The following is a 14,405-nucleotide window of genomic DNA, read 5'->3' on the forward strand; positions in this document are numbered from 1 at the left end:
AATCTGGTGGGGTGAGGTGAAAAACCGTCTTCAGTTCTATCCATCACACATGGTTCGTCTAACGTGACTTGTCTAGTTGGGTCTAATTTACAAGATATTATGTTCGACCAACAGTTTACCCAGAACGCACTGGACAAGTAGCAATTACGGATTTTTATGTTATAAAAAAAAAAACAAAAAAAAACCCATAAAAAGTTTACTCTTCTTAGTACAATACGAGAATTCATTCTGTGCATTAATTATCCAATCAAATTGTATTATAATGCTAAATAGGAAAAATGATTTGAACTCATGGCCGTGATTCCACATCTACATTATCATACCATTTCTTACGGATGACATTTCGATGTTTTTATTTTTTTATTTTTTTGATGACGCGGGAATCCGCAGTCGCTACCCAAAAATGTACACTAGGTAAACTTCGGCCGAACCTAATACCCTATAAACCAGGCCCGACGGAAGATTTTTTTGATGTTTTTTAATCTAATTTATTGTAGTTTATAATCATATATATATATGCTTTTATATATATATATATATATGTAACAAAAGCGTAATTATTGAGTAGTGAAGTGACAAATTTGTTTCCACGCATCACTTGCACGCTTTTACCATATCACAAATGTAAAGTCGTGATCCACACCACAAATAAATCGCTGAACTAATTATGGAAAAATCGCACTCATGGAAGAAACAGTAACGTGCACGCAAGGGGACCCTAACACATAATTTATATATATATATATAATTATTATTGTTCACAACACAAATTTTGTGATGATTTTATGTATTTATTTCGAAAAAAAGAAAAACCGTATCCCATTCACCATAATACTAAGCACATTAACAATAATCCATTGCCAGAAATGAAATTATAAAATAAAAAATAAAAAATAAAAAATAAAAAAATTATAAACCTAATCAATGCCAATTCCGACAAGATGAAGTAATTGTAACCCAAATAATTTGAAGGTTGGAATTATTACAAGAGCATTGAATCCTTTGGGTAAGTGTTCCCTCATTTTCATTCATCATGGTAACATGTTATTACACGTCACTAATTTGAATCGACATCAGCTTGAAGTATATACATATATAGTTAAATAAAAAGAATTTATAAGAATGCCTTAGGGGTGTGTTTGTTTGGAGGATTGGATTTAAATCCAACTATTCATCCAATTTTTTCTCCCCAAAAATATCAAATCAAACACCTATTTTTCATTTTTTATATTATATTAAAAATCAATTTTACATTCAGAACTGATGTTCCTATTTTCCATGGTCCACTTTACATTCAAAACATCACATTCAACAGTGGACCATGAGTTCGCCTTTTGTCGGGACATCAATTAAATCTTTCAACACGGGCGTGCTTAATGGATTTTTCGATTGTGTCATGATTCACGCACCAAATGAATTTCCTAATAAAGTATTCAGTAAATTGTAGAGCTCAAACCTTGTGTTAATTAAGTTATACTACTATAATTATTTGATGCATTATTGTACAAAGCATATATATATATATATATAAATATATGTTCCGCTAATGTACGAGTGCAAGCATTAACTTCTTAGCTACCACATTTATTATAACATTTATTGAATAATTCTTTAAATTATCCAATCACTTCGTGCATATAAATTAATAAAATCATTTTAGCATCAATATGATTTGTCATCATTGAATGGCCCACTGCCGACATGTGACATTTATAATTCATAATACAAACACTCTTCTCTCTCTCTCTCTCTCTCTATATATATATATATATATATATGTGAATGTGAATATTTTTAACCTAACTACCTACGATATTAATGTAAAATTCAAATTCTCAACCCCCAATCCTCTAATAAAACTAACTAATTAATTAATAAATTTCTATCTATCTATTTTGATCTACTGCTAATTAATAAATTTCCAAATCTAGTTTTTCTCTATAAATGTATTTTTGCCGCCATTGTTGATGACTCATTTCACCGTCACGACAACGCCCGGTTAGAGAAAAATATCAGAAGCGGGCGGTGCAGTGGACCCACGTGATGCCATCCGGCCTAGACCCCGACAACATTGGCTGGGGTGCCACGTGGCTTATGTGGGAATACGAAAAAACGGCCTCATAATTAGAGCTGACAGAACAGCCAAATTGCCGCCATGACGGCGGCGATGGCGAACATCAGCACGTGCCCGCACGTGGCCGGTGCGGCAGCGCTGCTCTCGTCCAATGCGCCTTCGTACACCATGTTGCCGTCCCCTGGCGTGCTCCCGCCCCTTTGGGCGGATCCAGGGATCTGTGCTCCAGAAGAGGATTTTTGGCTGCAGTAGAAATAAATAATTTTTTTAAATAAATGAATTATTGCTGTACGTAATTAATACACCCGACCTAATTATGCGGCTATCATAATTGTATTAGTTTCTACAAGTGGGGATATTATTAATAAGAAATCAAATTCATTAACGTTGACTAACGGTCACTGACGGAGGTTATAACGTTAATCCTGGCAGGCTTAAGTGAAATGACTAATGTACCCTTGCTGGAATAACGAATGTTTATGGGGATTTTCGTAAATTAATACCTCGTGTTAGGCGCCGGACAGAACGTTATAGTATAGTCGGCGCCGGTGCACGTGAATGTGCTCGTCCCGTCGTCGTACGCGTAGCTGTACGCGTGGGGGCACGCGCTCTTGAACATCTGCGAGTACTGCGAAGGTTTGCAGGCGTCGGGTGTGCCATACGCGCCGCTGCAGCAGAACTGATCTTCCCGGAAAGCCTCGCACGCGCTCTTGCACGCGACGCCTTCGCCGGTGGCGCTCATCACGCGCAGCTCCGACGGACAGGCGCCGTTCAGATCGGCCAAACATCCCGTGTTCGTACAGTTAACGCCGGAGCCGCCCTGCGGCACCACCAGCATTGGCAGATTGTAGCCGTCGACGAGGCTGACGTCGTAGAAGTCCTTTCCGGCGTCGCCGTCGAGCGTGAATTCCGCGAGCGTTGCCGGCGGCGCGGCGTTTCCGCCGGCGCATTCCATCTTGCCGGAGCCACAGTCGCCGGTGACACAGGAAAACTTCCCCGTCGAATCCTCAGCGCAGTACGTCCTCCCCCAGAACCTCCCTCCCCACGACGGCGGCGCACTGACCGCAGTCGATTCCCCCGACTTTAGAGCGAACCCCGTCGTCGACAGCGGCGCTATGCCGGCGTTCGACAGAATTCCCGGCCAGACAGTGAAACCACATTTGTTCACAAATGTAAATGTCGCCGCCGAATAAACCCCTGCGATTAAACAAATCAACCCTAATTACGACATGATTTCCTCAATTATTACAAAGAATCGTCACCAGATTCCAGTACCTGTCATAAACGAATTAGTTAAAATTAGGAGGAGGAAGTTGAAGCCCAGCTTTGCCATTGCCGTTGTATGTTTGTCTAACTGAATGTGTTAGGTAGGTGGACGAAGCTTGGCCTCCTCCTTAATAAAAGTAAAAATTAAAAACGATAAAAGAGGGGCTGTCTTAGAACTGGAGGAGGTTTTCAGGCAGACGGCGTGGCAGGGAAGATATATATAGGCGTTGAGGGTATTTGTGGGGCCCATTTCCGAATGTGATGTCGGCCCATAGGTCACAGTTTTTTTTTTTTTGAGCAAATTTAGAATTATTATTATCATTATTATTATTGTTGTTGTATATAATTGTATTAATTTAACTTAATGATTGGGGTTAGAGTAGATGATATAGTTTCTTTGATCCATTGAAGAAGTTTGCTGGAAGTGAACAGATTGTTGCAACCGCCGTTGGACTTTCTGTGATTGTTTGTTCAACTGTTTAATCATTGATTCATTGTCATGAAGTTGTTTCAATTCAGTGTAGTGTGTATTTGACGAATGCTGTGCTCTCTCTAGTTAAATTTTTTTTATTTTTTTATGTAATGGTTTAAATAAATAAATTATTAAATAATTTTTAATGGGTAGTAATGGATAAGGCTAGCACTAAATGGAGAAAAGCGCTGTTGAACCGGCAGGCGGGACTCGGAAGAAGGTCAAAAAACACACGTTTCAAACGGCTCTAGCGACTTCAGTTAAAAAATGGTAAAAAACGGATTCCGTCCAACAAATGCGACTTTTCCAATTTCGTGTAGGTAATACGTTTTTACAAGTAAGAAAGTGGAATGAAAATGCTCCGTCCGTATCACAAAAGGCCGCTCGTTTGAAAAACACGACTTTTCAATTATTATTATTATTATTATTATTATATTATTGTTAATTGTCGTTTGCTACATACAATAAATGCGATTTTGGGTCAACATCTATGATTCGGAAACACGACTTTGGTGAGGGGAAATTGAATGATCTCGTCTCACTCAAGGCTGGATTTGAGCTGTAATGTGTGAGGAAATACAGTGCAACATATTCATAATAACTTCAAGATATTTAATTAAGTCCAAATGGGCATTCAATCAATTGATATTATTCATATATTTATTTATTTTTGAAAAGACGATTCAAACAATTATCTTAAAAATTTGCATTCAGTTATTCCCTTCCTGGCATTCATTGAAGACCATCGGCGGCTGCAAGAATTCACGAGGTCCGATTTGGCAGTCAATCTTTGAGAAAAAACAATATTATCTACAAATATAATTCACATTGGTTTTAATTTAAAAAATGTATATAATTCTTGAAATGGTCAATTATCCGATAATGTTTTGTATAGTGACGAAAATCCCATGAAACCCGGACAGAGGTTGAATCTTCAAACTTTTGATACCTATGCGTCAGTTGTCCTAAAACTAACAGACCTCTTGGGATTGTCATCATATGTGTATACATTTAAATTATTATTGTTATTAATTGAATGATGATTATTAAAATGGGAATATATAAAAGGTACCCATATACACAAGCCCTAAGCAGGCAGCATGTAAGTTGGTTCGATGGATCATCATGTGCTGGGAAAATAGGGATTAGGGTTATATATATATATATTTTTGCCGAAAGAGGACAAGTTGAAATAGTAGGAATTGGGCATAAAGATAACAAACATGCATCTATAAAGAAATAAAGAAAAGGAAAAGAAAGGAGGTCAGAGTCACGAGCATAGGTTAACATATATATATATATATATGCTAATAAAGCATGTTTTTTTAAAATTTAATTTGAGGTCATTAAACACATGAGCTCCAATAGAACTATACAAGTTTCAGACACTATTATTATTATTATTATTATTACCCCTTTTCCGCTCATGTCACGTCGAGGTACGGCGTTACCGAGGACCTCGTTTCAAAAAAACACGGGACAGCGATCTATTATGCGTCTCTGCATCTAGCATTGAGTAGACCTCATACAATGTAGTAAATAATAAAATTTTAATATGATATGTGGTAAATATATAATATAGTATTTTTTTTCCAAATAAAAGGTACTAGAAATTTCAATTTATATATGTATATAAACCAAACTACATATATCTTAATCTTAGTGAGTCAGCCATTTATCATCATTAGACCTTTTCTAATAAACATGATGACTTCTAAGTATAATTTCAATTATACGATTGAAATATAAATAAATTTTCTTGTTCTATTCACTTCGGACTAAAATTTGATATTATTAATTACAAATTTTGTTCTAAAGTATATAACATACAAGGCCGATTTCATTTAAATTTGAAATAATAAATCCAATCATTAACCATACACAGAGTGAATAGGTAGATAGTAGTGGGGAATGGGGATGTTTATGGTTCAGGTTTAGGTTTACGTTCAGGTTCAGGCAGCCAAACCTCTCTTATCTTGTCTGTGTCCACTTGGGCCAACCTGCAATCACACCCATTTGGGTAGGGCTGCAACTACATCTGCAACATCATTTATTATTCCAGAATCAATTTATTAATTTTAATTCGTCTCAAATTTATTTATTTACTGTAATAGAAATCCCCCTATAAATTTAACAAATTACTACAGTTAAAATTTTGTGACAACAATATCATATGAAATACTATTAATATTTTAAAGATATAATTGTCTATTACTTATTTATTAGTATATTAAATATAATATTAATATTAAAAAATCTATAATACAGAAAATAAATAATTAGATAAATAGAAAGAAAGAGAGTACTATTATTATTATTATTATTACATGTCCATTCAAATCCCAATCCTAGCCAAATAGCTAATGCTGCCTTTTAATTTATGTCATAAAGAAACCAACTTTTGTTTTTTGTTTTTTTAATAAAAAAAATAATAATATTATTAATATTCAGATTCAAATTCAAATTCAATTAACTGAAGACGACTGGGATGAGACAAAGACAATTACCAAACGACTGACTGACTGAATAGCTTCACAGAAACAAAAATAAATACATGCATTATTTATGATGATCATATAATATATTGACTCCATTCCATTCACCTACTTTTATATTAAATGTGCGTACTGTTGACAAGTTATAACTTACATATATATATCAATTATAATTACACCTATTTATAAAATAAATTTATATTTTAGATTTTAATGTGAAATGAAAACAAATTCTTGGTTTTTATATTTTAAAATATATATATATATATGTATATATATATGGAACAACTCATATACTGAAACAATCAACCCAAGGCATGGTAAAGTTAAGTATTGTGCACTGATTAGCACTACAAATATCTTAAGTGTGGGGTAGTGCAAGACAATAAATGTATAACCCAGAGAGAAAGACACATGAACTGAATCTTAGCCACTAGCATTCTCATCTATCCTCATTTTCTCACTCTAAGACAACTGACATCTTGCCTCTTGCAATGCCCCCCACATCATTAATTAATTCATTCCATCAAACTATATTTATATATGTATTTACGGGAAGCAGGTGGGAGGGATACTAATGGAAGCAGCCATACTTGCAAATTATTAAACAATATCACAAAAGTATTTTAATAATAGCCCAGCCTGCGTTCATATGTTTTGTCCACAGATTGTCCAAACATTTGTGAACAAAGCTCAATTCTGTTCTTAAACAAGGAATTTAAAATCATCTTCATGTTCGGCTCATTTAACTCAGCAAACTCAAAAAAGCTGAATTGAATTGAGTTGAACACGAGAACAAAATTTATTTACTTTTCTTGAAAGTTCATGTATTCATTTCGATAACATAAAAAATAACATCTTCCGAGACACAACTTCATAAAGTAGAAAAAAGTTGCAGTGTTTCTGGATAAGTCTAGTGGACCTATCTTATCCAGTGCCATGTTCCCGATGGCGGATACGATGCTGCTTGAGATTAACAACACCATGCAAATAAAATATAAAAAATAGCACAGATGAATTACCAATAATCTAAACACATACTACGATTGATCTCGGCACAAAAATAATAGTAATAAATTTAACACTATATATGTAAAAATTAAAATATAATCTGGCTACTTGCATCAAAATCTAAACTTAGATCACTTTCATATCATTATCTAAATGAAATTTTAGTGTGATTCCATATGCTGCAGCAAATTACTTTCCTGCTACTTAGAATAGTGACCCAAGTTGGACTGTCAGCATATCAGGTTGGAACACAAAGTTTTGTTTTAGTTGTTGATCAGGATCCAACCTTCGAATTTTAGTAAATATGCAAACTATAAAGAATAGAGACAAACAATAACAGATGAAGGAAGTCGGGTTTTTTTCGCAACACTAGGCAGATCTAGGGCTTCAAAGTTTATATCTAACTTATTAACATAAAATGATTTTGATTTTTGAGCTCTAAAAATGCAGAAAGTGTGTGTGCATATCTCAAACAGTTTAAGATGGAGCTTAATGAATAGATATTTTTCAATTCATCAGATGAGAACATACTATAAAATGCCGAAAAAACAGCTGTATAAAACTAGCATGTAACAATAATGTAAATATCTTACTTCTTATCATGGATTGGGTGTGTGCAGGTCAGAAAATCCATCACCATATCCATTCAGAGCCCGCAGCAATAACAATAATCAATTGAAGGTTCTGACAAATTATCATGGACAAGTGAAGTCTCGTCCAGCATCTTTTCTCATCAGCATACTAACTATGACGATCTGATGCCACCATCCATTCTGTAGAATGCAAGAGCTGATAGATGATGCAGCACTACTCATAATGAAACCTATTTATTGCACTGGACAGTGGGAAAATGCACGATTAAATTAGGGTGATTGATAGATTAGCAAGAGAGGCGACAGCTAACACACTTTTCTGTGATACACTTTATTCATTGACCACTACAAAAGCAGCAAATCCACATACCATTCATCTGGGAGTTGCTTGGCAACATGCTGGAGAAACTGCATGAGAGATCTTCTAGCTTTCACAGCTGCAGTAATAGGCTTTCCATGGTCCTCTAAACTGGCTTCAGCCTCTAGGCTAGCATGCACTTTCCTGACCAATTGTCGAAGCTCCTAGATATTAAGATAGTGACAAAATATCAGAGACATTTTTTTGAAAGGGCAGGCATATAATGGGTTAAATAAAGAACCTCGTTCTAAAATGAGGGTGTGTGACTACGATTGTTTATTTAGTTGAGCGTTCTTGTTAGCACTTGAAATATGATTGAAGATTTAGTAGCAAGTATTATTTTGAGAAACTTAAAAATAGCCATCTCATTCTAAGATCCTCCTATAACCAGAGGACTGAAAAGGTTCCATTTCAATTTTCCTTTCCTTTTACCATGTTCTCAAGTTACATTTAGAAAGTTGGCATTCAGTTCAATCTATCACAACAAAATTGTGGTCAGGTATAAAAAAATATACAGCTTGACACGCACAAATGTCTAAACAAATAATTTAAAGCTATTTATGGACTACTGTGACACAAGTGTCTAGTAAACTGACAATGGCCACCATACAAGGATAGGTAATTTTGAAGCATGTCGTGTGGGAGCACAAAACAAAAAAGCATCTCATAATAAATTCTTAGGTTGAGAATGAGCTCTATGGGCAACGATGAAACGCATCTAACCTTAAATAAAGTTTTGATTACTGCTGCTGCACATTTACGTTATCCGATATAATCAGAACAAACTAACCTGTCGATCAAAATCAACATCTTGCAGTGAATAAATTTCATTGGTGATGGTAGTGTTCTTAGCGATCAGGCCATCGTACCATCGGATAGCAACTGCAACGCTCAAGGGATCCTGTGAAGCAAGCAGTGGCAAGATATGTTCACACAAGCATAATATACAAAAATGAAATGTTTGTGTTTGTAGTAAAGTATCCTGAAAGGACAAACGAATCTACATCTCAAAATCAATCATGGAGGTTGTAATTGTGAGGTACATACAGAGCTCTGCATCATGCTGACACAAAAATAGAGATAACTAGACTAAGACCTGCTCAACCACAAACCAGAAAATTACCAGCATTGTAACACTGGAACCGAACCGCTAACAAGGAATGCGAATTTTTTTTCAAAGGTGGGGACCTGCGGCCTTTACTCTTTGAAGGCACACTAGGTAAATAAGCTATACAAATTAAGCACGTATTTATATCACATCAATGTTTTTATTACCATGTATGACCAATGCGGCATCAACAGGGTAGGATGGAATGTGAAAGTTGACATCACTTGAGACCATTCACCTATTCTATAAAACACACTTTATTTGTGTTCAACAATGAAGAGATTTAGTATTATTATCATTTTCTCATACGCCACCAATCTAATGCAAGCATACAATCCCACCAGTAAGTTAGAAGAATCCCAGTATACATAACAAGTAAACTTGAAAATTAATAATGGAGCTTTGCTTTTCATTAACCTCACAATATAGCTAAGCAGTGTTGATATTTTGTACCTCTTCTTCATGCTCATCTGAGACTTCTTCTTCTCCCTCTTCCTCACCATCATCTGACAGTGCTTCCTCACTAGCAAATTTTTTAAATGGGTTCTGATCACCATCCTTTGTGGCCTGAATTAAACTATCCATGAGTTCAGGTTCTACTTCCCGCAGCAGTCTTCCTGCCATGTCCAGTTTCAAGCAAATATAATAATAAAAATAAAATAAAATAAATAAAACTTTATATATCATTGCAAATGAATGACATTTTTTATAATGACCACAATCTTATACTAAATAGCAAAAGATAATTTTCTTCACACAGAAGGCTGCAACCCCATAGAGAGACCTACTATGACATGCAGCTGGAAGTTGCAACTCTATTTAAACGCTCAAAATATCTTCCTTCTTAGATGTCTAATAGCTAATGAATGAAAATCTAACTTGACTCAACACATCAAATTTGCTTCTTTGAGAAAAAACTTTTGCAATCCTTTCTCACCTATATAATTGTATTGTCTTCTCTTTCCTTCCCGAACATCACGACCTAGTCTCTGAGATAACAAAACAAACGTGTTATGGATACACAAAAATAGTAAAAACCAGTCAAGTATTCCAATTAAGACGAAAAAATAAATATGAATACAAATTAATTACCTTCACTAACATAAGAGCATCATATACTTCTTGTTCAAGTGAAGCTACTCTGCGCGCAAGCAAGCAATAATCAAATCCTTAGCAGCCGATACATCTACTCTAAGTTTCGAAAAGTAGAACACATAAAGCAACTTTCTCGAAACAATACCTAAGAATACGTTTGATTTGAGAATTAGAAAAGCTAGCCAGTTCCATACCCCAGCGTACAGCGCGTCGTGCCTCGCGCTTTCTCTCATTGCGGCTCTTCTTGGCTCCGCTACTGTCAGATGATTCATCCTCACTCTCCTCAACATCGAATGGCGCAGCAACGTCACGCGATTTAAGACCACGGGATCGGAAATGGACTTCGCGGTCATAGATAGAGAACAATCCACAGAACCGAATAATCGTAACGGCGGATGTGGAAGCCGAACCGAGCATTGGTAAGTGAGAGATGGCGGTGGTGGAGGTGCGAACGCAACGCCTCCACGGCCACTGAATCAACGGCCTCACCATGTGAGCCATTGTTCTCCGCTGTACGGAGAGCTGGCCGGAGTTGCTGAAATGTAACGCTTTATTTGGGCCAATCTGAATTGGGCCGTCGCCATTTAAACTGGGCTCAGTTATCTCTATTCCTTGATTATTTACAGAGAAAATTATTTGTATTAGAGTTTCACACATCCAAACATGTCACGTGGAGGTGTATCAAATACTCCATGTTCCCAAACAAGATGCAATATTTAAGGTGAGTAGTATTAAGTAAGATAATTTAAAAATTATGTAATGTGATAGAGAGATAAATACATATTTTATTTTTTTATTTGAATGATGCGAAGGGATAAAGTGTGAGGTAAAAATTAAATCTAATTAATTATTTTATATTTTAAAAATATTGCAGGGTATTTGAGATATACCAAAAAATAAATATTGTATGGTATTTGAGACGGAGGGAGTAAAATATAAAGTTATTTATAGAAAAGTTAATAAATAAATAAAGTTTAAAGAATAAAAACTGTAAAAAATAAATTTTCAATTTATAATAATTTCACATCCAACCTCAGATTTTATACCTCTACTAATAATAATTCTCAAATGCTGAATCAAAATTTTACTTTGTGCTATTTGAACTTTTCAATTTTTTATTATATAATTACATTTTTTTTCCATACGAAAATATTATATTTAATAATTACACACACAAATACAAGTACAATTGAACAAACAGAAGTTTTAAATTAGAGGTCACAACAAAGTAATGGTCACTTTCAACTAGTACAGGAAATTTGTAACTTTGTAAAAACTCCAATGTGATTTGTTTGAGTAATTTATTATTAATTGTAAGTAATCTTTCTAAAACAAAATATTGGATATTTACTTAATTTTACAATATTATTAGAAAACAACCCCTTTTTTTAATTTATTTAAAATACAGTTACAGAAATCGATTATTTTTTTATATTTAAAATTCTATTATTATTTAACGTGACATTTCCAATTAAATACTACTACTACTTGTGGGCCGAAGGTACTTGATCCAACCAATATCATCCAATCGTCAAGTTACAAATTACAACTGTTAAAAGTCAATACTAACACTGAAGATCGAAATCGAAACAACAGAGAAGAAGATTCGCGACAAATACCCTCTACACTTCCATTGCTATATTTACACAGAGCAATTCGATCTGTCGGTTTAATAAAGAAGACGAGATCAAGCTCATAATATTTGCGTGGGAAAAGCCTGTACAGAATCAGTTACTCGAAATCGAAATCGGAGCCACAAATTTCGAATTAGATCTCCTACCAGCACTGGTCAGTCTCCCAAGTTCGCCTCCGCGGACTCGCTGCTCCAGAATAACCGCTGCCTAGAGAAACCGCCGTCCTCCGTCGCCGGAACAGCGAGCTATCGTACATCGCGCGCTTCTCCGGATCCGACAGAGTAGAGTACGCCGCGTGCACTCGCATAAATTCGTTTCCCGACGACTCGCCGTCTTCGCCGCGGCTGGACGCGATGTCTGGATGCACAACTCTGGCGAGCTTCCTGTAGGCAGATTTGATCTCCGGAAGCGTCGCGCAGGTTCGAATCCCTAGAACTTCGTACAGCGATGCCGCCTGGGAGAGCTCGGTCATTTTTCCCCTCTCTGCTGTGGAACCGGCGCAGCCGGCGACGGCTGAAACTCGCAGCGATTGACGGATGCTCGATGAGTACGGCGGCGGAATTGACCTCAAATTGTGGCCGGAGATGCGATTGGGCGCCGTGAACGACATGAGATAGATTGAATTTCGATTTGGGGATTTAGCTTGTGGTTTTGAATGCCGATACGATTTGCAGTCATTCTAGGGACGGGTATTTATACTAGTAGGCTGTGATTGTGTGACTCAAGTTTTATCCGGATGACGTGGAATATGTGGCAATATATTTATATATTAGAATTTTAAAAAATTAAAACACCACAAGGGGACAATAAAGCTGAAGGATAAGATATATAAAAATAAATTTATATATAAATACTACTATTTAATAAATAATGGCTTTATTTATTTTTAAATAAATGTAGGGAATAGTTTTCATAAACTTGTCTGTGACCAATGAATCTTCTTCCATTCATCGGTAGCATCAACGCCACTGAATGTGGGAAATTTTTCCTATATTTAACAAAATAACACTTCTAAAACATACGAAATTAATTAGTATTTAATTTAGTGTAATTTGCTGATCTGTTTCCTAAAGTTTATTTTAAAGTTACATCTATTGACAAATTTTTGTACAGACATATAATTTATTGGGAGACATTAATGAAGGCAAGCATGGCGGTGGGATTCCCGTTAGCAATCTGACAATAAATAGCTTAATCTTCACCGCCACGTGTTTCTATTGGATAGGGACAGCTGGCACGACGTAAGAGGCTGCTTTGGAATCAGTTCATAGTTTGAGAAATAATTAATTTAATATAATATTTAAACTAATTATTATTAATTAAATTAAAATAGTAACATTTTCGTTTATACAATATGTTCACAGACCACAGTTTGGAATTGTATCATGGACAATAAATTTCTATATTTATTTAACATTGAAAAAATTATAATAGGTGTGCAAATATATCGTAGGATTTTATTCTCATCCTTTTGATAGTACATTTGTAATAAATCGAAACTGTGTGTATGACGTGTCGCTGAGTAATCAATGTCGGCATCGGAATTTGTGCATTCAATAAAATAATGTTCAAAAAAAAAAACTAAATATATATATATATATATATATATTATATATATGCTAAATATAGATTGAATTACTATTACCTTCAATAATAGAGTTTACATGATTGGTGATTAAATAAAGTTTTGTTCTTCTTCTAATTATTATTATTATTATTTTATATATATATATATATTACCTAATGAATCTTTAAAAATGATAATATGATGCTAATCCAAAATGTTTGACTTTTAATTTGCATTAATTAAATGTAAAGCCTAACTTTGCTGTCACTTGAGGAGAATATTGAATTAATAGTTGCTGAAATTTATCAACCGAGCATACACATAAAAGAACAAAGAACAAAGAAAAAAAATTGAGTTGAATTTAGAATTTAAAAAAAAATATATATATATATAATGAAATTCAAAAGGGATAATGATGCTGTCACTGTTTTTTATTATTAATTTTATTATTTATTGCAATAAAAGAAATCTGAAATTTTGAAATAAATAATATTAAAAATTATGATTGGTCAGCATAGCATGTGCCAACGCATTTAACTTGTCTTATTCGAATCCAATGCAACATGGTGCCATTCATGTATGTAATAATTCTTCAAGGGTAGATAAAATTTATCCATTAAGTGTAGTGTTTTATAAATAAAAAAGAAATTTATTAATGTATTATATTTAAACCAATATTAAAATACAAGTTAATACTCCAAAAGTATATTATTGGAGCTGTTTTTCTTTTGG

The 14,405-nt window shown here is 34.7% G+C and overlaps 3 protein-coding genes across 7 annotated transcripts; all 3 read right to left on the bottom strand.

Moving 5' to 3' along the window:
- Positions 1 to 1,638: 1,638 nt before the first annotated feature.
- LOC127246817 (thaumatin-like protein 1b) lies at positions 1,639 to 3,543 on the bottom strand. The gene is made up of 3 exons (XM_051268399.1): positions 3,350 to 3,543; positions 2,578 to 3,271; positions 1,639 to 2,317 (listed from the first exon to the last, which is right to left on the bottom strand). The coding sequence occupies exons 1-3, from the start codon at positions 3,405 to 3,407 to the stop codon at positions 2,125 to 2,127; spliced, it is 945 nt and encodes a 314-aa protein (XP_051124356.1). The 5' UTR covers positions 3,408 to 3,543; the 3' UTR covers positions 1,639 to 2,124.
- A 2,045-nt stretch (positions 3,544 to 5,588) lies between these two features.
- Positions 5,589 to 11,025, bottom strand: LOC127246818 (uncharacterized). Of its 5 annotated transcripts, XR_007837774.1 has the most exons (8): positions 10,618 to 11,023; positions 10,470 to 10,518; positions 10,315 to 10,366; positions 9,831 to 9,994; positions 9,060 to 9,170; positions 8,282 to 8,433; positions 7,912 to 8,153; positions 5,589 to 5,850 (listed from the first exon to the last, which is right to left on the bottom strand). XR_007837774.1 is itself a non-coding variant. In XM_051268403.1 (7 exons), exons 1-7 carry the CDS (start codon positions 10,971 to 10,973, stop codon positions 8,126 to 8,128), a joined length of 858 nt encoding a protein of 285 aa, XP_051124360.1. In that variant the 5' UTR covers positions 10,974 to 11,025; the 3' UTR covers positions 7,802 to 8,125. The 5 variants fall into 5 exon arrangements, 4 of the variants coding, with proteins under 4 accessions (XP_051124360.1, XP_051124359.1, XP_051124357.1 ...); XM_051268403.1 differs by lacking the exon at positions 5,589 to 5,850 and having other exon boundaries at positions 7,802 to 8,153; positions 10,470 to 10,513; positions 10,667 to 11,025; XM_051268402.1 differs by lacking the exon at positions 5,589 to 5,850 and having other exon boundaries at positions 7,802 to 8,091; positions 10,618 to 11,025.
- Positions 11,026 to 11,977: 952 nt separating this feature from the next.
- Positions 11,978 to 12,788, bottom strand: LOC127246819 (chaperone protein dnaJ 11, chloroplastic-like). The gene has a single exon (XM_051268405.1). The coding sequence runs from the start codon at positions 12,714 to 12,716 to the stop codon at positions 12,249 to 12,251; it is 468 nt and encodes a 155-aa protein (XP_051124362.1). The 5' UTR covers positions 12,717 to 12,788; the 3' UTR covers positions 11,978 to 12,248.
- Between the last annotated feature and the right edge of the window lie 1,617 nt (positions 12,789 to 14,405).

Source organism: Andrographis paniculata, unplaced genomic scaffold (genome assembly GCF_009805555.1).
Source record: "Andrographis paniculata isolate CXL003 unplaced genomic scaffold, ASM980555v1 Contig30END, whole genome shotgun sequence".
In the NCBI taxonomy this organism is placed as follows: domain Eukaryota; kingdom Viridiplantae; phylum Streptophyta; class Magnoliopsida; order Lamiales; family Acanthaceae; genus Andrographis; species Andrographis paniculata.